Source organism: Pseudorca crassidens, chromosome 20, assembly GCF_039906515.1.
Source record: "Pseudorca crassidens isolate mPseCra1 chromosome 20, mPseCra1.hap1, whole genome shotgun sequence".
Taxonomy (NCBI): Eukaryota; Metazoa; Chordata; class Mammalia; order Artiodactyla; family Delphinidae; genus Pseudorca; species Pseudorca crassidens.
This window is the reverse complement of record NC_090315.1, coordinates 4795044-4814196: the sequence shown is the minus strand read 5'-3', so window position 1 is coordinate 4814196 and position 19153 is coordinate 4795044. Positions and strand designations below refer to the sequence as shown.

The window sequence follows — 19153 nt, the reverse complement described above, 5'->3', positions numbered from 1 at the left end:
TACCCCCCAAACCCAAGAATGGTTCAGTCCACAGTCACATCAATGTTTATTCTCTGAGACCGGGTCCCACACAGCCTGTGACACTCCCTCCCCCTCCCCTTGTCGCCCCTTGAAGTGGCCCGGGGAGGGGGGGCCGAGCCCCACCTCCAGCTCGGCTCAGCCAACCCCCGCCCAGCTTCCAGGAGTCTCATTTGCATTTCCGGGAGCTGCCGTCCAATGGAAAAGCGGCACCCACATCCCCTGCTGAGGGGGCGGTACCCCCGGTGGACTGCACCACTCTTGGGATCCAAGAATGGGGGGGACAGCGCTTCCAAGGTCCCAGGGACGAGAAGGTGGTCGGTCTCCCCTCAAGGCAGGGTAGGGAGTTCAGCGGAAGAGGGGGTTCTGGCCATGGAAGAGGCCCAGCAGCCCGCTGTCTGGGGCGGGCTCCTTGATGATCTTCTGGATCTGTAGGGTAGGGGTAGGGAGTCAGGAAGCGTCAAGGATTCTCATCCCCATGACAGATCCAAGGGATACTTCTCCATTTTCATCTCCCTTGCCCCCTTAGTAGCAACTGGCCAAACCCACCATTGCCTCTTCTCAAAACTTTTCTTGGGGCCTCCCTTTCACCATAGCCACCAGGGTTAGCACCTGATCATCTGCCATCTCGGTCCACCTTGCTGACTTGGACCACTAAGCGTGACTGACTCTTTCCTGGGGCTCCTTGTCTACACATGCTTCTTCTTAAGTAATCTCACCTCTCTTATCCCTCAACTCTCAAATCCAGCCTGCGCCTTGCCCCTCAACTCTGGACTCACTTATCCAGCTGCCTCTTAGATGCTGGTGGTCACCTGACCTCTCAACCTCATTGCCGCCACCGCCACCCCCATCAGTAGAGAGCTTGAGCAACTGCGCTCAAGCTAGATCCTCTCTCTGTGCTGCCTCTTCACACCTTGCACCCATCAGCAATCCCTGTCATGCTAACCTGCAGAGATTAAAAAATGAAAATAAGCAAAGCCTGTATCCCCGCCGCTGCCTCCACCCTGGTTTCCCCCCCTTCCTACCACATATCCATTAGCCACCTGGCACTACACATAGATCTGACAGTGTCCAGCCCCCCTGTGCAAACCCCCATGGCTGCCCCTCCCAACCCCCACCAAAATCTTTGGGAAGGCTCCGGCTCCTCCCTGCCTCCCCTCCTCCCACACTCAGCCTGCACTCACCGTGCCCTGCTACCGTTCCTTGAATAAGTCACGTTCAGCCCCACGTCCAGGCCTTTGCCCTAGCTGTCCCCTCCGCCAGGACCACTTTCTGGATGACTGGCTGCTCCTGCACTTTCAGGTCTCCACTGTAAGGCCACCCCCCAGGAGGGGCCTCCCAGCTGCCAGCCCCCATCTTATTTCTCACACATTCTACATGTTCCCTCCCCAGCTCCAGGCCACAATGCGAAATTGAATACAGACTGTCTTTTGCTATTGCCCCTGGACCTGCCACAGTGGCTGGCACATAGTAGGTGCTCAATAAATGCTCAACAGAACTAAGAGGAGGGGAAGGGGCAGACCTCAGAGGGCTGGGAATCTCAAGTTCGGGCATGTCCCGTTATCCTAAGGGCCAAGCAGTGGCCCTTAGTGGTGTGAAGCAGTGGGGACTACCTGGTCAGACCTGGGTACTAGGAAGGCCACTCGGGTGGTGGGTGTGGAGGCTGGACCTCAGTGCCATAGACTGGAGGAGAGGGTGGCAGGAAAGGGTCAAGGGGCTCCCATCTACAGGGCCCCTGCTGGACTGTTCTCTCCCGTCTGCCTGGCTCCCTCCCATCTCTACCTCACTCTAAAATCACCTTCTTCCGGGAGGCCTCTGGACCACCTTAGGCAACCCCTCCTCTGCACACCTGGCCCCCTCTCCTGCTTTATCTCTCTCTCCAGTCCTCGTGGCCAGACAGCTTCTCCTTTCATTGATTTATGGTGTTGACCCGCAGTTTCCCCCCACTAGAACTTAGCGCCCCTGGAGGCGGCAGCCTTCTGTGTTCCCGGATGTATCCTGTGAATATGTGGTGGGTGCTGAAAAGATATTTCCCGTTTGCACAGGAGATGGGGGAGGTCAGAGTGTGGGGCGTGGGGGTCAGTACCTCCTTGAACCGGGGGTGGGTGGCATCACCCACGAGCTGCAGAATAAGCCCTTCGCTGGTGGAGAGGAAGGCGCCGCTCTGGCGCATCCGGGACAGCGCCACCAGCCGGTCCACCTGGCTGCGGGGGGGCGGGGGGTGCATGTGTGCATGCGGTGTCAGTGCCTTGGTCTGGACACCCAGACACCTGGCAAACTCGGCAGGGATCCCACCCCCTGGTTCTTCCTGGGTGCTCCAAACCCATCCCACATGCACCCCACCCCTGAAGGGACCCTCTCACCTGCGGGAGGTGCAGGCGTCCACCACCACGTGGACCTGCAGCCCTTGGTCCAGGAGGTCCAGGGCTGTGTGCTAGGGGCAGAAAGAGGTAAGGGCTACCCCCAGACAAGAATAGGGATCCTGGGTGAGTGACTGGGGAACCAGGATGGGGATGAGGGAGGCTCGGATCAGGGCAGGAGGTCCCCAGATTACAACGGGATCCTAGGCAGGATGGGAGCCCCAGGTAAAGAGAGGGGTCCTTAGTGAAGGTGAAAGTCCCAGGTCAGGAGGGGAGTCATGGGTCAGGAAGGGGAGGATAGAGAGTTCTGGGTCAGGAAAGACACCCTTTTTAAGTTGGGGAGGTCCCAGGTGTGAATGGAGGTCCCCAAGGTTCAGTTGCGGTCTCACCAAGATGCAGGCTTGTGTCTCCAAGCCACAGAGGAGCACAGAGCGCAGCTGGGGCCGCGCGTCCAGCTCCTGCTGCACCGCGGGCACCATGCTGAAGCAAGTCTTGGACCATGGCTGCAGACTCTCAGCTCCCAGCTCGGGCACTGTGGGGCCCAGGCCTTGTGGGTACTGCTCAGTCAGCACAACTGGCACATCCAGGAGCTGGGCCACCTGGGTTGGGGTGAGGAGCAAAGGTCTGAGCCCAAGGAAGGGGCCGGAGGCCCAACTCCTAGGTCTGAGGGAGGAGGGGCTGGGGCCCTGGACTGGTGGGTCTGCGGGAGGAGGGGCTGTACCTTGAGCATGCGGGCAGCCACAGAGACGATCTGGGGGAAGAACGAGACATGGCGGAACTTCTCCTGCATGTCGCACAGGAAGAGGATGGATGATCCAGGGATGATGCGTCCCAGGCCGGGCCTCACAGCTGCCATGTCCTGGGGTGGGCAGAGGGGCTGAGGGAGTGGCATCAGGCAGGGAGAGGCTTCTCTGCATGTCCAGGGTCCACATGCTTACACCCCAGGCTCCAACTGTGATCCTCCCCCGACCCCCAGGAGGAAACCGAGGTCTAAGTAGTGAAGTGTCCTGACTGAGGGCCCACTGCCCATAGCAGAGGGAGCAGGACTTGAGCCCCGAGGCAAAAAGAGCTGCATTCTCCCAGCTGCACCACCTCCCTCCTTCATGGCCTGGGGTCCCTCAAGTCTGACTGCCTCCTCTGAAAAGCAGTTTACCCGTGTGGAAAACTCACCAGCTGAACCCCCTTCCAGGTCTTAGAAAGAAAGGCTGGGGTACCTGTGGAGTGGAATATTACCCAGCCATAAAAAGGAATGAAGCAACGACACACGCCACAGCGCGGAGGCCCCTCACCGCGATGCTCAGTGAGAGAGGCCAGTCACAGAAGGCCACGTGCAGGGGTCCATTTACACGGAATGCCCCAAACCCAAAGCGGCTTCGTCCAGAGACAGGGAGAGGGTTGGTGGTGCTTCCACCTCAGGGCAGCGGGGGTGGGGTGGGGTGCGGGGGCGTGAGGAGTGACTGAAAAGGGGTACAGAGTTTCCGTCTGGGGAGATGGAAGTGTTCTGGAACTAGACAGTAGTGATGGTTGCCCAATATCATGAATATACTAAGTGCCTCTTAATTGTACACTTTGAAATGGTCGAGATGGTAAAGTTTAGGTTATGTGTATTTTACCACAATTTTAAGAAAAAGAAAGAAAGGGACTTCCCTGGCGGTCCAGTGGTTAAGAATCTGTGCTTCCACTGCAGGGGGCATGGGTTCAATCCCTGGCTGGGGAACTAAGATCCCGCGTGCTGCGAGGTACGGCCAAAAAAAAAGAGAGAAATATAAAAATTAAGAGGTCGGGGACTGGTAGAGCCACCTGGCCAGCAGCCCTTTTAAAGGGGAGGACACTGAAGCCCACGGGAGTCCATGAAGGCCAAGGTCCTGTGGGGACTAGAGGGGTGACTGCCCCTCCCTGCCCCCGTCAGAGTGAGCATCTGGGCCCTGGACACCCCAAGTCTCACATGTCCCAGCCCATGTACCCAGAGGCTTGTGTCCCTGGGTGCCTGAGTTGCTAAACAAATGGGAGTCCTGGCTTTTGTCTGCAGCTCCCGCTCTCTCTGCATGTTACTCACTTATTTGTTGATTTATTTAGGAAACGGAGACCCTGCGGACCCAGCGGACCCAGTGGAGGGCAAGCCGGCTGACACTCGGGGGAAGTTTCAGTTGCTGGCTGGTGAGTCCCCACAGGTGTCTATGATTATTCTTTAAACTGAACACATCTACCACTGAAAATGTTTTCTATGTGTGACATATCTAAAGTTTAAAAACTAGTGGATGGCTAAAATGGTGAATTTTATGCTGTGTGAATTTTGTCTCAAAAAACAAATGGAATGGAAACTCCCTCAAAAACAAAACCACACTGAATTAATTAATTGCATAATTACAACTGTGACCAGTGCTAGGATTGCTAGGGAATCTAATCCATCTTGGCAGAGTTTTCTCTGAGGAAGTGAAGAGAGAGGGAAAGAAAACAACCTTTTTGAAAACACAGAGCTGACCCTATTTCTCAGCTCTCCCCTGGGCCCCATGGCTTCTCTCTGTCCTCAGGACTACGATGTACCCTCCTCCCACAAGGCGCTGGACCCAGACCTTCCAGCCTTGGTGGCCAAGTCCCACTTCAGGGCCTTTGCCCAGGCAGCTCCCTCCACCTGGAGTGCTCTCCTCACTCCCATTCCCGGCTTAGCTCTCCACGGGACAGGAGGGACAGGGTCAGGTGGGGGCAGGGGCGCTGGAATGTCCGGAAGCCTGTGACAGTGACAGGAGTCTAGAGTGAGGCGGAGCTTCCCTTTGGGCTGTAGGAGCGGGGACTGCAAGAACCCCTAGGGAGAACCATGTGCCCACATTTCTCAGAGTTACAGATGCACAAACCCTGTGACCCAGAGAACTCACTCCTAACTATCCTAAGTATTTATCCTGCAGACATACCTGTGAAATGACACAAAGTTATTCATTACAGGACAAGGTTATTCATTATGGGCGTCTGCCCAGAGCAAAAGAATAGAAGTAAATCCAACATCCACGGTTAGGGTACTGGTTAGATAAGTTATGGTATATCCATACTATGGAATTCTTTGCAGCCAGGAAGAATCACAAGGGAGATCTTTAAGTAACAACGTGGAAAAGTGTCCAAGAGATGTTAACAGTGAAGAAAAAAAAAAAAAGCATAATAGTGTGTATAACAATGCTCCCATTTGTGCCAAAATGCAAGAAGAAAAAAGTGTAGGTACTGTTCCAATCTGTATCTGCTCTCTCTGGAAGGCACATGAGGAACAGGCTCTTTCTGCAGGGACAGGCCTCTGAGGGGCAGAGTGTGAAGGACTGAAGGACATTTGATTTTCACTGTGTACTAGTCTGTTCCTTTTGAATTTTGGACAATGTGTAACAGGTTGTCTAGTCAGGAATAAATACAATACAGTAAAAGATTTACATAAGGCAAGAACCCAGCAAAACCAACCTGTGGCATTAAAGTTATGATAACAGTTATCCTTGGGCGGCAGTGTTGAAGGAGGGGTGCAAGGGGGGTTTCTGGGGTGTGGGGGACGTTCGGCTTCTGGATTTGGATGCTGTTGACACCAGAGCGCTCTCTTTGTGAAGTTATTTGAGCTGTGTATCTGTGATTTCTGTTTTCCTACATATGTGATATACTTCCATAAAAAGTTTTCAAAATATACAATAAAATAGGGAGGCCTCGCTGGCCGCGGTGGGGCTGGACTGGAGGTGGAGGCCAGGGTGAAAGTGGGGACTGCGGTCCAGGTGGCCAAGGGTGAGGCCTGGGCTCCAGTTCAGGCAGCGGGGACAGAGCGGGGAGGGGGCAGCTGGGCCTGGCTGTGGTCGGAGGGGGAAGAAGGAAGATCCTCAGGTTGCCAGTGGTCCAAGGGTGGCAGGTTCCAGGGACTAACTGGGGACCTGGAGAGGGGAACTGATTTGGGGGAGAAGATGAAAATGTGTGTGTGTGTGTGGGGTGAATGTGGGGAGGGGGTCTCGGCTGGAGACAGAGTTGGCGGTACTCTGGGTAAGTGATGAAAATTCAGAACGCAGCTCGGGGTGGAGGGAGCCCGAGGCCGGAGGAGGAGGAGCGGCCCGAGGTGGGCGGCAACCTGAGGAGCGAATGGGGCTGTTCAGATCCCCATGGCCTGGGGAACCCGGTTCTGCAGCCGAGACTAGCTGGCGGTGTGACCTTAGGCAAGTTTCAGCTCTGTCTGAGCCTCAGTTTCCTTATTGAGGAAATGGGAGCCAAACCCACCCACCACGCAGGGGTGACGCGGAAACTTGGTAGCGAGGGCGGAAGCGGCCCGTGGAGAATTCGAGCCCCTGGCTAGCCAATTCTGGAGGGCCCAGGCAGGAGTCCTTCCCCGGCTGTCCTCCACCAGCAAGTGGGGGGAGGTCTGTCCCCCCGCAGCGCCAGAAGGGCCTTATCAGGAAGGGGCCGGGACGCGGCCCGGCCCGTCCGCCGCAGGTGAGGCCTGTAGTCACTTACCTCCCGCAGCCGGACTTCCGCCGCTCAGGCCCACCCGCGGGGTCGCAGGCCTGGTAGATGTTTCCCAAAGCCCAGACACTTGGCCCGCCCCCGGCTCCGCCCGCGTCCCGCCCACCAGGGCTGAGCCGCCCAATAGGCACTCGTCTAGCTCTGCTCAGCCCCACCCCCCGCTCCCATCCAATCCGCAAGCGCCGCTACTTCTCCCTGGCGGGGGGGGGGGCTGCGTGTGGGCCAACTGTCCTTCCTGAGAGCGTGATTGGCCCGTCAGGGGGCGGGAAAGCAGCCAGTCTGACCAATGGGGAGTCGTGACAGGTGTGAGTGGCGGGCTTAAGGCGGAGTGGCGCGGTGGGTACCGAGAACGCGGACTCCAGCTGGAGAAGTGGGTGGGTCGCTACCTGCCCGGCTGTGAAGTTCAGAACCCCAGGGCCGAGAGGGAGAGAAGGAGAGAGAGAGGGAGGGGCTGTGCCCAGGGCAGGGGAAGGCCTGGGGTTCGAACCCTTGCCCTTCTGTTTAGAGACAAACTTAGCAAAGACACCCAAGCATTTTCCTGGAAAGGGTTAAAGGCGCGAGGAAGCCAAGAAATCCCTCCCTCTCCCCGCACGTTCGTTCTCTGTGCCTCAGTTTCCCCATCTCACAGCACCTGCCTCCTACGGTGGTGTTCGTAATATTTAGACTGTGTTTGGAAATGGGGTTGAAAGAGATGGAGAGTGAACTTGCCATCAGGCTTGGAATAAAATCTAAGCTACCCCCAATTCATGGTGTGCCTTTGTCAGTCTCTCAACCTCACCTCTTACCACTCTCCCTCGTCTCACTCCACTCCAGCCATGCTGGCCTCCTTTACTGTTCCCCCAACGTCCCACCTCAGGGCCTTTGCACGAGCTGGTTCCTCTGCCTGGAATCCCAGACTTTTGCAGTACCAGCTCCTTCTTGTCATTCAAGACCCTCCCTGACCACCCTACATCAAGCAGTCACCTGATCAGGTCGCTGTTCTATTTTCTTCACAGCACTAATGCCAATCTGAAATTGGAAATTTATCTTGAGTTTAAAAAAATGTATGGATGTACTCATTTATTTTCAGTACCCCCGACTTTACCCCCCGCCATGAGAACTCCTCGAGGGCAGAGATGTTATCTGTTTTATTCACTGCTGAATCCTCAGCACCCAAACCTGGGCCTGGCACATAGTAGGCACTCAACAAATCTTTGGGAATAAATAAGATGACACCAGACACTAGGCAGAGGTGAACCAGGGTAAGAGGGAACTGAAGGGACAGTTGCCAAGGAGGTGGGGTTGGGAAGAAAGAAGGGAGAAGGTGGGGGAGGGAAAGCGTGAACCCCCCCCCCCCGAAGGGGCTGTGATGGGGGCACTGGACCTGGGAGAAGACCCATGAGGCCGTGGTCAGAGGTGGGAGTCTGGGCTTGGTTCATATTCCCACAGGCTGCCAGGAGGGTAGTGGATGGGACAAGGGGCTCCTGGGGGGGCGGTGGCTGAAGAACTGTCACGGAGGGAGGTGCAGACTGGTTTGTCTGGGAGCCTGGGCTGGGTTGTGATTGGGTGTCATGGGGAGCGGGTCCCCCAGCCTTCAGGGATCCTCTGAGAATGGCAGGCACAAGACACCTCTCACCTGCCCACCCAACCTCCCTCAGGAGCTGAGAGCTCATTCCCTCCCATCCCCCCAGGGCATGCAGGGTAGGGAGCAGGGGGTCATAGAAGTGTGGGTCCTGCCTCAGGTCCGCCTGGCCCAGCACACAGTGGGACAGGTCAGATGACGCTGAGGGACACTCTGGGGGGACCACAATGTCCTCAAAGAGGTCGTGGGTGGAGGCGTCCAGGGCAGCGAGACTTAGGCTGGGGCCAGTGGGGGCCACATCACAGGCCACCCCCAGGAAGGGGGATGGAGGTGGTGGAGGTGACCTTTGGGGTGGCGGTCTCTGGGGAGGTGCCTCCTGGGACAGGATGGATATGGCCAGGCGCTGGGTGGCAGCTTCGATCTTGGCAAACTGCCTGCAGAGAGAGCCAGGCATTAGCTGGGTGACCACGAAGGATTCCCCTCCTATCTGCCATCCCAGGAGTGATTTGTCCCTTCTATCCCTCCACATTTTTCTTCTCTGTGCTAATGTCTCTGCCCCTGGGTCCATTTTCATGAGTCTGACAATGTAATCTTTTTAACCCCATTCATAGGGAAACTCTGAACAGCTGTGGGGTTTGTGCACTGCACAAGGCAGCACATCTCGTCCAACACTATGCACATTTTTGACATTTAGATTTAATATGACTATGTTCCAACATGTAAAAGTAAAAAATGTCTTAAGGAAGGGGTGCCTTTAACAAAATTTTCACACAAAGGTGCACTGTGGGCTGGCAATGTGACTATAACATGATGCCCTGTGGATTCTACTGCCTAAGTAGTTATGAATCTGCATCTCCACCAACCCTCTCAGTATCTCCACTAACCCCTGGTTGGAGTCCCCAGCTTCCCCCACCTGGATGATTGTAATAGCCATTGCACGGGTCTCCCCCCAGTATTCCTAACCCCTCAGTAACAATGCAGACGGATCTCACAAACTGTTAGGGGCTGAACTGTGTCCCCCTAAAATTCATATGTTGAAGTTTTAACCCCCAGGACCTCAGAATGTGACTGTATTTGGAGACAGGGTCGTTAGAGAGGTGATTACATTAAAATGACATCATCAGTATGGTCCCTAATCCAGCAAGAGGAGATTAGGACGCACAGAGGGATGACCACGTGTGAAGCCAAAGAGAGGCCTCTCCCTGCCGACACCTTGATCTTGGACTTCAGCCTCCAGAATCATGAGAAAGTATCAATACATTTCTGTTGCACCAGTCTGTAGTGTTTGATTATGGAAGTTCTAGCAGGTTAGTGCAAAAACATAATGTTGAACAAAAGCGGTGAGTTAAAATAAGTGGATACGTGACGCCATTTAAATAAAGTTCAAAAACAGGCTAACGCAATCGACAGTGAGAGAAATCAGGATGTGTGGTTCATGGGAAGGAGGTACTACCAGGGTCTCTGGGACAAGGAATGCCCTGTTCCTGGATCTGAGTGTTGGTTACGTCAGTGGGGCCCCTTTGGGAAAATTCATTAAACTCCACACGGTTGATGTGTTCATTTTTTGGTACTATGGTAAACTTCCAGGAAACGGTTTATTTAAAAATGTATCTGAGGGCTTCCCTGGTGGGGCAGTGGTTGGGAGTCCGCCTGCCGATGCAGTGGACAGGGGTTCATGCCCCGGTCCAGGAAGATCCCACGTGCCGCGGAGCGACTGGGCCCGTGAGCCATGGCCGCTGAGCCTGCGCGTCCGGAGCTTGTGCTCCGCAACGGGAGAGGCCACAACAGTGAGAGGCCCGCGTACCGCAAAAAAAAAAAAAAAAAAAAAAAAAAAAAAGTATCTGATATTGTATGACTCTGTTTATGTGAAATGTCCAGAATAGGCAAATCCCTGGAAACATAGAGTAGATTGGTGGTTACCAGGTGCTGGCGGGGAGGGGAGGATGGGGAGGGAATACTAATGGGTACCGGTTCTCCTTTGGAGTTGATGAAAATGTTCCAGAACTAGGTGGAGGTGATGGTTGCAAAACATTATGAATATACAAAATGCCTCTGAATTGTACACTTTAAAATGTTCAAAATGATGAATTATATATATATATATTTACATTTATATTTATTTATTTTATTTATTTATTTTTGGCTGCATTGGGTTTTCGTTGCTGCACGCGGGCTTTCTCCAGTTGCAGCGAGTGGGGGCTACTCTTCCTTGCGGTGCGCGTGCTTCTCATTGTGGTGGCTTCTCTTGTTGCAGAGCACGGGATATAGGCGCGCGGGCTTCAGTAGTTGTGGCGCATGGGCTCAGTAGTTGTGGCTCGCGGGCTCTAGAGCACAGGTTCAGTAGTTGTGGTGCGCGGGCTTAGTTGCTCCGCAGCATGTGGTGTCTTACGGACTAGGGCTCGAACCCGTGTCCCCCGCCTTGGCAGGCGGATCCTTAACCACTGCGTCACCAGGGAAGCCCAATGTTATATATATTTTCCTATATTTAGTGAGAGCTGCCACTATAACACTGTCTTTGATGCCAAGGAGGATAGTTATGCTCTGAGTGCCCCAGGGAAAGTTTTCAGTAATGGGAGGTCAGGTTAAATGACAGAGGGGGTGCGGGGGTGGGGGCGGGGGACTGATTTAAGTTTCATAACAACTACATGCCACGTATGGTCCCTGACCTGAACAAAGTAAGGATAAATGGTGTTTAGGGCTGAAGAGTCGTGACATTTGTGATTTACTTTTAAACTTATTTAAAAACATATAGATGAAAGAAATAGGCTAAGATGTTATGGACAGTAAAATCTAAGTGATGTTACATGAGAGATCAATAGGCCAGTGGCTCTTAAACTTCAGTGCACAACAGGAAGGACACCTGGAGGGCTTGTGGGAATGCTGGTTCCTGGGCCCCCGAGTTTCTGGGGTGGGGTCCAAGAATTTGCATTGCTAACACACTCCTAAGTGATGCTTAGGTGCTAGTGGTGCTGATCTGGGGACCACCTTTTTATTTTTTATTTTTATTTTTTTTCGGTACGCGGGCCTCTCACTGTTGCGGAGCACAGGCTCCGACGCGCAGGCTCAGCGGCCATGGCTCACGGGCCCAGCGGCTCCGCGGCATGTGGGATCTTTCCGGACCGGGGCACGAACCCGTGTCCTCTGCATCAGCAGGCGGACTCTCAACCACTGCGCCACCAGGGAAGCCTAGGGGACCACCTTTTTAGAACTGCTGCATCAGACAACTGTCTTGACTTTTCTGTGGGTTTGAAAAATGTTCACAAAAAGTTAAAATTTCATAGCGTGGGTGGGAGGGGGTTCCTGAGGGAGCAGGGCCTGAGCGGACCTGGAGGGAGGAGGAGGGCGTGGGTGGGAAGATGCTGAGGAGAGCTTGTCTCTGACCTGGATCTTCCTAGGCTGAGCTTGAGTGCTGAGGGGAATGTGCTTCAGAGCTACCTGGGCTGCCCTCAAGGCCACTGGTGGGCAGCCTGTGTCCCTGGGGAGCACGTGGTAGAACCGGGCATGGGGGTGGGGAGGTTGGGATGCTCTAGCAGAGAAGCTGGCCCTGGGGAGCAGGGAGGACAGACAGGGAGCCTGGGAGGCCAGAGGCTGGCATTATCACAGGGTCCAGATTGGGGGGAGGGCTGAAGATGGGGAGGGGTCCTTGAGCAGAGGAGGCTGAAGAGGAGTTGGGAGGCCAGCTCAGGAACACAGGGCTGGACCCTGTTTGGGGACATGAGTGTTTTCCTCTTCAGTGGTGTATGTGTGTGTGCGGGGTGAGCATTCTGGGTGTGGCCACAGCTGGGCATCCTGGTGGAAGGTGGCTTGCAGTATGGGGGCAGTGTTTAGGCTGAACCGGGCTCCCATTTACTCAAATTTGGTTCCACGACCTCCTGAGGCACGGTCCTGGGCTGGCTGGGGGGAGCCACCTACTTACAGAAAAGCAGGTCCTTTGGCAAGTCAGTTTACCTCTCTGTGCCTCAGTTTCCTCATCTGAAAAAGGAGGATTATAAAAGCACCTACCTCCTGGGGTTACTGTCAGGGATTAATGAGTTCATACTCACTGTAAGTGAGTACGGGGAGTTAAAACTGAAGTACTTAGAACAGTGCTCGGCACATACTAAGTATCAGATAAATTTTAGCTACCATCATCACCATCATCATCACCATCACCATCACTATCATCACCATCATCATCCTCACCATCACCATCACCACTATCACCATCATCCTTATCATCATCATCACCATCACCATCACTATCATCATCACCATCACCATCATCATCATCATCATCACCGTCACCATCATCCTCACCATCACCATCATCATCACCATTATCACCACCATCACCATCATCGCCATCACCATCATCATCACCATCACTATCATCACCGTCACCATCATCATCACCATCACCATCATCATCATCACCGTCACCATCACCATCATTATCACCATTATCACCACCATCACCATCATTGCCATCACCATCATCATCACCATCATCATCACCGTCACCATCATCCTCACCATCACCATCATCGCCATCGCCATCATCATCAGCATCACCATCACTATCATCACCATCATCATCCTCACCATCATCACCACCATCACCATCATCACCATCATCGCCATCACCATCACCATCATCCTCACCATCACCATCACCACTATCACCATCATCCTCATTATCATCACCATCACTGTCATCATTACCATTATCATCCTTACTACCATCATCACCATCACTGTCACCATCACCATCACCACCATCCTCCTCCTCATCACCATCATCATCAAGTCCCTGAGATGCTATATCCAGGCAGAACTATAAAGTGGTCCAGAGCATGGGCTCTGGATTTAGACTGCCTAGGGTTGTATCAACTGTCTAGCTGTGTAGCCTTGGACAAGTCATTGAACCTCTCTGAGCTTCCTTGGCTGTAATATAGGGGAAAGACAGAACCTACAGTGTGAGTTTGTTGGGAGCATTAAGTGATGTAGTGTATGGCAAGGCCTTAGTACACTGTACCTGGCACACAGCAACCTCAAAAAATGGTTACTGTCAGAGGGTGAGGGGAGAGCACAGGGCAAGGTGGGATGGTGCTGGGTGGGTGTGAGAGTGGGGACAGGCTGAGCAGAGACCTGAAGGAACAGAGGTCTCCATCCACATTCCTGGAGACAGGGAACCGCATTGTACCACAAAGGGAAGAGCATGTGCAAAGGCCCAGAGGCTGAATGGTGAAGTGCTAGATGGGGAGCTGAGGCTGGCAAGGGGAACAGGGGCTACTAGGGCAGAGCCTTTGTCCTGAGGGCGATGGGGAGCCATGGGAGAGGGGCCAAGTGTGGTGTGTGGGTTAGAAAGGCGCTACCTTCAAAAAGCCCCAGAGTCGGACCCCATCTCCACAGCCCAGTCCCCCACCCATCATCTGAGCCACCATCATCCCTTGCCTGGATCACTGCAGTAGCCTTCTACACAATCTGATCTCCGCTCAACACCCAGAGGGATCCTTTCAGATTGTACCACATCCCAGCCCAGAGCCCAAGTCCCTCCAGAGGCCCATGAGGTCTCCACGATCAGGGCCCTGTTTCTTTTGAACCTAATTCCCTTCCCCTTTCACTCTGTTCCAGCCACCCCAGCCTTCTTACTTGCCCTGGAACACACCAGGGATGTTCCTGCCTCAGGGTCTTTGCACGTGCTGTCCCTTTCCTGGTATGCTCTTCCTCAGACATCCACAGGGCTCCTTCCCTCACCTCTCTCAGGTCTCTGCTCAAATGTCACCTCCTCAGTGAGGCCTTCCCTGACACCTTACCTAAAATACCAACCCTCCCCCAGCATGCCCTCCGCAGCACTTATCACCTTCGAACACACCATATTGTTTGTAAAAATCGGGGTAAAATTCATATCACTTAAAATGAACCATTTTAAAGTGTGCAATTCACTGGCATTCAGTACATTCATGATGTCGTGCAACCACCACCTCTAATTAGTTCCAGAACTTTTCATCACCCTGGAAGGAAACCCGGTACCTATTAGCAGTCTCTCCCCATCGCCCCCCACCAGCCCCTGGCACCCACTAATCTGCCTTCTGGCTCTGTGCATTTGCCCGTTCTGGATATGTCACAGCAATGGAATGATACCACAGGTTGCCTTTTGTGTCTGGCTCCTGTCACTCAGCACTGTGTCTTCAAGGCTCCTCCACTTGGTAGCATCATACCGTATCATTCGTCTCTTTATTTTGGCCTGCCCACTGGAACACGAGCTCCATGAAGACAGAGAATTTTGTCTGCTTTGTACTGATGGGTCTCTGGGGCCTGGCGCACAGTTGGCACTCAGTAAATGCATACTGGTGTTGATTGCATCCAGCTCCGGGGTCCACTTCTCTCTGTTCGGTCTGGGCCTGGTCTCCCCAACACCAACGGCTCCCCTCCCACCCCGCTCCCCTCCCCTGCAGATCTGGTTGTGAAGGAACCTCCTATGGTTGGGCCTCCTTTTGGGGGGCTGGGTCTGCCGGGGGTGCAGGGTGCGCAGCACATAGGCGGCTGCCCCAGTCACGAAGGCATACAGCTCCCGGGGGCCGGGCTCGGAGATTCCAGAGGCTGACGGGCCCCGGGGTGCATGGCCAGGGTGATCTGGAGTAGCTCCCCCCAAATCTTTGAGGGGCAAGGAGCAGCCAGGGCTGTAGGTTCAGGGCTGGGGGGTGGGGGACAGGAAGAGAGATGGGCTTTGGGAGGGTGGGTGGGCTCTGCAGGGAAAGGCCCTCCCCGGGCTGGCAGAGGCAGGGCCTGGGCAATTAGAACATCCCTGAGGTTTGAGGCACCTGTAGGTGGGGGTCTGATATAGAAAGGCAAGGGGGCAGGGAGGGGAGGGGTCTTTCTGTGTGTCCCCCAAGGGCCCAATTAGCACATAGTTGGACCTGCGATCTGGGACAGTGCAGTGTAGGTGGGGGGCCAGAGAAAAGCTCCTGGAGATGGCCAATTAAGGGGACAAAGCCCTCATTAGGGAAGCAGGCCAGGAGCAGAGTCAACCGCAGCGATAGCAGTGATTAGCGTGGAGGAGCCATGATTGCAGGCTAGTGGAGGGGCGGTGGGAGGCTTGGGTGCCGGCTGGGAAGGAGGGGAGGTGGCCCCCAGGGGGCATGCCGGGAGCCCCCGCTGTGGGCAGACATCCCACATCCATCCACCCACCTCCAGACCCACTTGCCCGTGCCTCCTTGCCTCCCTCTGCTCCAGGCCTGGCGTCCCAGGGAAACAGCCTCAGAGAGCAGCTTGCCAGTGCCCGAGGTCTTCCAGCCTGCAGGAGGGGCTGGCTTCGGGGGGGGAGGGTTGACCCCCAAACCCTGCGTTTCATCTCATACCCGAGCTTCTGAGTGAGCAGGGGAGGGGGGGGACACCTGTGGTATGGGCCTCGCTGCTCAGGTGGGTGACATGGGTGACAGCCAGGCTGTGGCAGGAGCGGAAAAGAAAACATGGGCATGGTTCCCCCCAAGGCATTTCACTGGGGGACTTGGGGGCCCTTGTGTTTCCGGGGGGCTGGGACGTGGCAGGGAGGAGGGGCTGGCTCCTGGGGCTGGGAGTGGGGTCCTCTTGCCTCTGGAGGGTGTTGGCCAGAGTGGGGGAACCTGGTCTCCGCTGGTGCGGGAAGGAGGGAGTGTCTCAGTGTTTGCTCTGAGAAGACTGCATTGGGGGTTTGTGTCGGGAGGTATATGAGCGTCCTGCGGATGCCCTAACACATTGTCGCAAACCTAGTGGCTTAAAACCATGCACAGGGTCTTCCCTGGTGGCACAGTGTTTAAGAATCCAGCTGCCAGTGCAGGGGAAACAGGTTCGAGCCCTGGTCCGGGAAGATCCCACTTGCCTGTGCGCCACAACTACTGAGCCTGCGCTCTAGGGCCCACGAGCCACAACTACTGAAGCCCACACGCCTAGAGCCCATGCGCTGCAAAGAGAAGCCACCGCAATGAGAAGCCTGTGCACCACAATGAAGTGTAGCCCCTGCTTGCCGCAACTAGAGAAAACCTGCGCACGGCAACAAAGACCCAGCGCAGCCATAAATAAATAAATAAATAAAATTTTAAAAACCCCAAAACCATGCACAGGGACTCTCTCGCAGTTCTGGGGATCAGAAGTCCAAGATGGGTCCCACGGGCTAAAGTCAAGGTGTTGCTTCTGGCAGCTCTAGAGGGAATCTGTTCCCATGCCTTTTCTGGCTTCTAGAGGTCTCCCAAATTCCTTGCCTTGTGGCCCCCTCCTCCGTCTTTAAAGTGCATCGCCCTGCCCTCTGCCTCTATTGCCCCATCTCCTTCTGGCCCCGACCCTCCTGTCTCCCTCTTATAAGGACTCACTGCATAATCCAGGATCATCTCCCCCTCTGAAGATCCTTAACTCCACCACACCTACAAAGTCCCTTTCGCCCCAAGTCGCACAGTTGCAGGTTCTGCAGGTTAGGACGTCGGCGTCTTTGAGGCGGGGCACAGAGGGAGAGGCTTGGCCCCAGTGATGGCTCCTCCCGGGCTCCCCTCAAGGCCACGTTAACTGGGCCAGTGGTTGCAGCCACTGAGGCTGAGCCTGGGGCTGCCTCCGGCGCCCCCAGCACGCAGGCAGGGAGAGAGACACAGAACAGCGAGAGCTTCCCCCAGGGTTCCCCAGTGCCTGACATGCTGCACCTCGGTGAGGCCGCCTGCCCCTGGGCACTCACAGGAAGGCATCAGTGTCCCTATTTCCCGAAGGAGAAACTGAGGTCCGGGCACACAGTCACCCAAAGTCACAGGCAGCTGTGCTGGGGGATTTAACCCACATGGGGGAAAAAACCCTTAGGAGGGAAACTAAGAGCTTTGTAAAAGCTCTCATAGTTGTTAAATACTAAAGTATATTATTTCTAAGATCTATTATAAATAACCTTTTTGTCCTCCAAATGACCTTGATAAAATTATCAGCAGCAAATTATAAAAGACTCTGGCTCAAGAAGAGAATATACATAGGAGTCCTTCCTCCCACCCCCGGCCAGGCGGCTTGTGGGATCTTAGTTCCCTGACCAGGGATTGAACCTGCACCCTCAGCAGTGAAAGCGCGAAGTCTTAATCACTGGACCGCCAGGGAATTCCCAACATAGGAGTCCTTTTGTTTATATATATATATATATATATATATATATATATATATATATATATATTTTGTTTGTTTGTTTGTTTGTTTGGCTGCACCAGGTCTTAGTTGCGGCATGCGGCATCTAGGTCCTTGACCAGGGATCGAACCCGGGCCCCCTTCATTGGGAGCACAGATATTTAGCCACTTCCACCAGGGAAGTCCCAAGGAGTCCTTTTGAAATGAGAGCTATCAAATGTGATATAGTGTAATGTTAGCGAATAATTTTTAAAAAAACAAAGCAAAACTCCTTGCCACCACTTGGGAGATCCTGTGTGCTGATTCCATCTTCCATTACCTCACTGGTAAAACTGGGATAAGAAGGTAGCGCAGAGGGGAAATTCTCCAAGCTCACACAGCGAGGAAGTGGCAAGGCCGGGGTCTGAACTTGAGATAGCATAGGCCCGAGATCAGGCCTTTGCTTCCCAGACCCGCGCACCATCCAGCAATGCCAAAGGCAGCATCGGCACAGCGGTGGCATCCCGGTGGGCAGTGGCCGTGGCAGAGGCCCAGCCAGGTGCAGGGCTCAGGGTGGGGACCACCAGGCAGAGGTTGCCAGAGGTCCAGTCCCTTGGGAGAGTATTGTGAGCTGCAATCAGTGAGGCCAGTAGCAGCGGGTGGACCAGACGTCAAGGACCACCCATGCGCCTCACCACAGCTGAGGACAGGGCAGCGTGGACACAGGTGTGGGGACGTGACGGGCCCCCTGTGCTCCGCCCCCGGCCCCTGTGACTCTCCGTCTGTCTGTGACTCTCACCAGCTCTGGTGTTGTCTCTCCGTCCCCCTTGCTCTCTCCTCCTCTGCCCCCTGGCTCTCCTGCCCCTCACTGGGTTGTCTGCAGCCCTCTCCTCTTCACTGTGTCTCTGATGACGCCTCCCACCACTCGTGTGCTTCTGGCTTCTCTCACCGTCTCTGTCCCTTTCACCACCTCTCGAGTGTCTCTCAGACTTTGACTGCCTCTCTGTCTTGGTCTGGGCAGACTCGTGTGTGTGTGTGTGACCGTGTGTCCCCTGGACATACGTGTAGTGTTGTGGGTTGGCATGGAAGGTTTCCTGTCCTGTTGCTCTCAGGCCCAGAGGGGAGGGCCCAGGGTCCCTTGGCAAGAGGCTAGGAGGGAGGTCTCTGGAGGATTGGAGGTCAGGACAGGCAGGGGGCCACCCCTGCATGGCTGGGGCATGACTTTTGCTAACCCAGCTCCAGGAGTGGGCTCATCCAAGCCATCAGAAGCCAAGGGCAACATCTGCTGGCCAGCTCTGTCCCACCGCCAGACCAGCCTGGAATACACTGGGGGCCACCGGCCGGCCGGCAGGGTCTGGCCTGGAGATGTTCCACCAGGGGGCGCCAACGTCCCAGGCTGGTGCTGGGACTCCCCGCTGGAGTGTCCTCAAGGTGTGGCCCCCACTTTTGAGCCCTTCTCCCCCTGTTTTCGATCTTGATAAGAGTTGCTCACAGGTCAGGGCTGGCTTCATCTGATGTTTGTTGAGGACCTGCACTTGCAGGTATGAGAAGGTATTCACAGGCTCCTTTCTCCTATCCCAGCCCTTGGAATTGGGGGTAGGTGGGGCGCACGTAATCATTCAACAAACATTTATGGGGACTTCCCTGGTGGTCCAGCGGT

At 54.8% G+C, this 19153-nt stretch overlaps 2 protein-coding genes across 7 annotated transcripts in view; one reads left to right on the top strand and one right to left on the bottom strand.

Annotated features, from left to right (window-relative positions):
• ZNF628 (zinc finger protein 628) overlaps positions 1-19153 on the top strand; it is a 58522-nt gene that overhangs the window by 24633 nt on the left and 14736 nt on the right. The window contains 2 exon segments of the mRNA XM_067718951.1: positions 4455-4503; positions 4506-4535. Of these exon segments, the coding sequence (XP_067575052.1) occupies positions 4455-4503; positions 4506-4535 (79 nt within the window).
• On the bottom strand, positions 30-6965 carry ISOC2 (isochorismatase domain containing 2). 6 transcript variants are annotated; one of them, XM_067719249.1, is made up of 7 exons: positions 6840-6960; positions 3549-3592; positions 3100-3237; positions 2768-2977; positions 2382-2475; positions 2105-2222; positions 198-447 (listed from the first exon to the last, which is right to left on the bottom strand). In XM_067719249.1, the coding sequence occupies exons 3-7, from the start codon at positions 3232-3234 to the stop codon at positions 348-350; spliced, it is 657 nt and encodes a 218-aa protein (XP_067575350.1). In that variant the 5' UTR covers positions 3235-3237; positions 3549-3592; positions 6840-6960; the 3' UTR covers positions 198-347. The 6 variants fall into 6 exon arrangements, with proteins under 6 accessions (XP_067575348.1, XP_067575347.1, XP_067575349.1 ...); XM_067719251.1 differs by having other exon boundaries at positions 219-447; positions 2382-2452; positions 6840-6958; XM_067719247.1 differs by lacking the exon at positions 2105-2222 and having other exon boundaries at positions 30-447; positions 3100-3255; positions 6840-6965.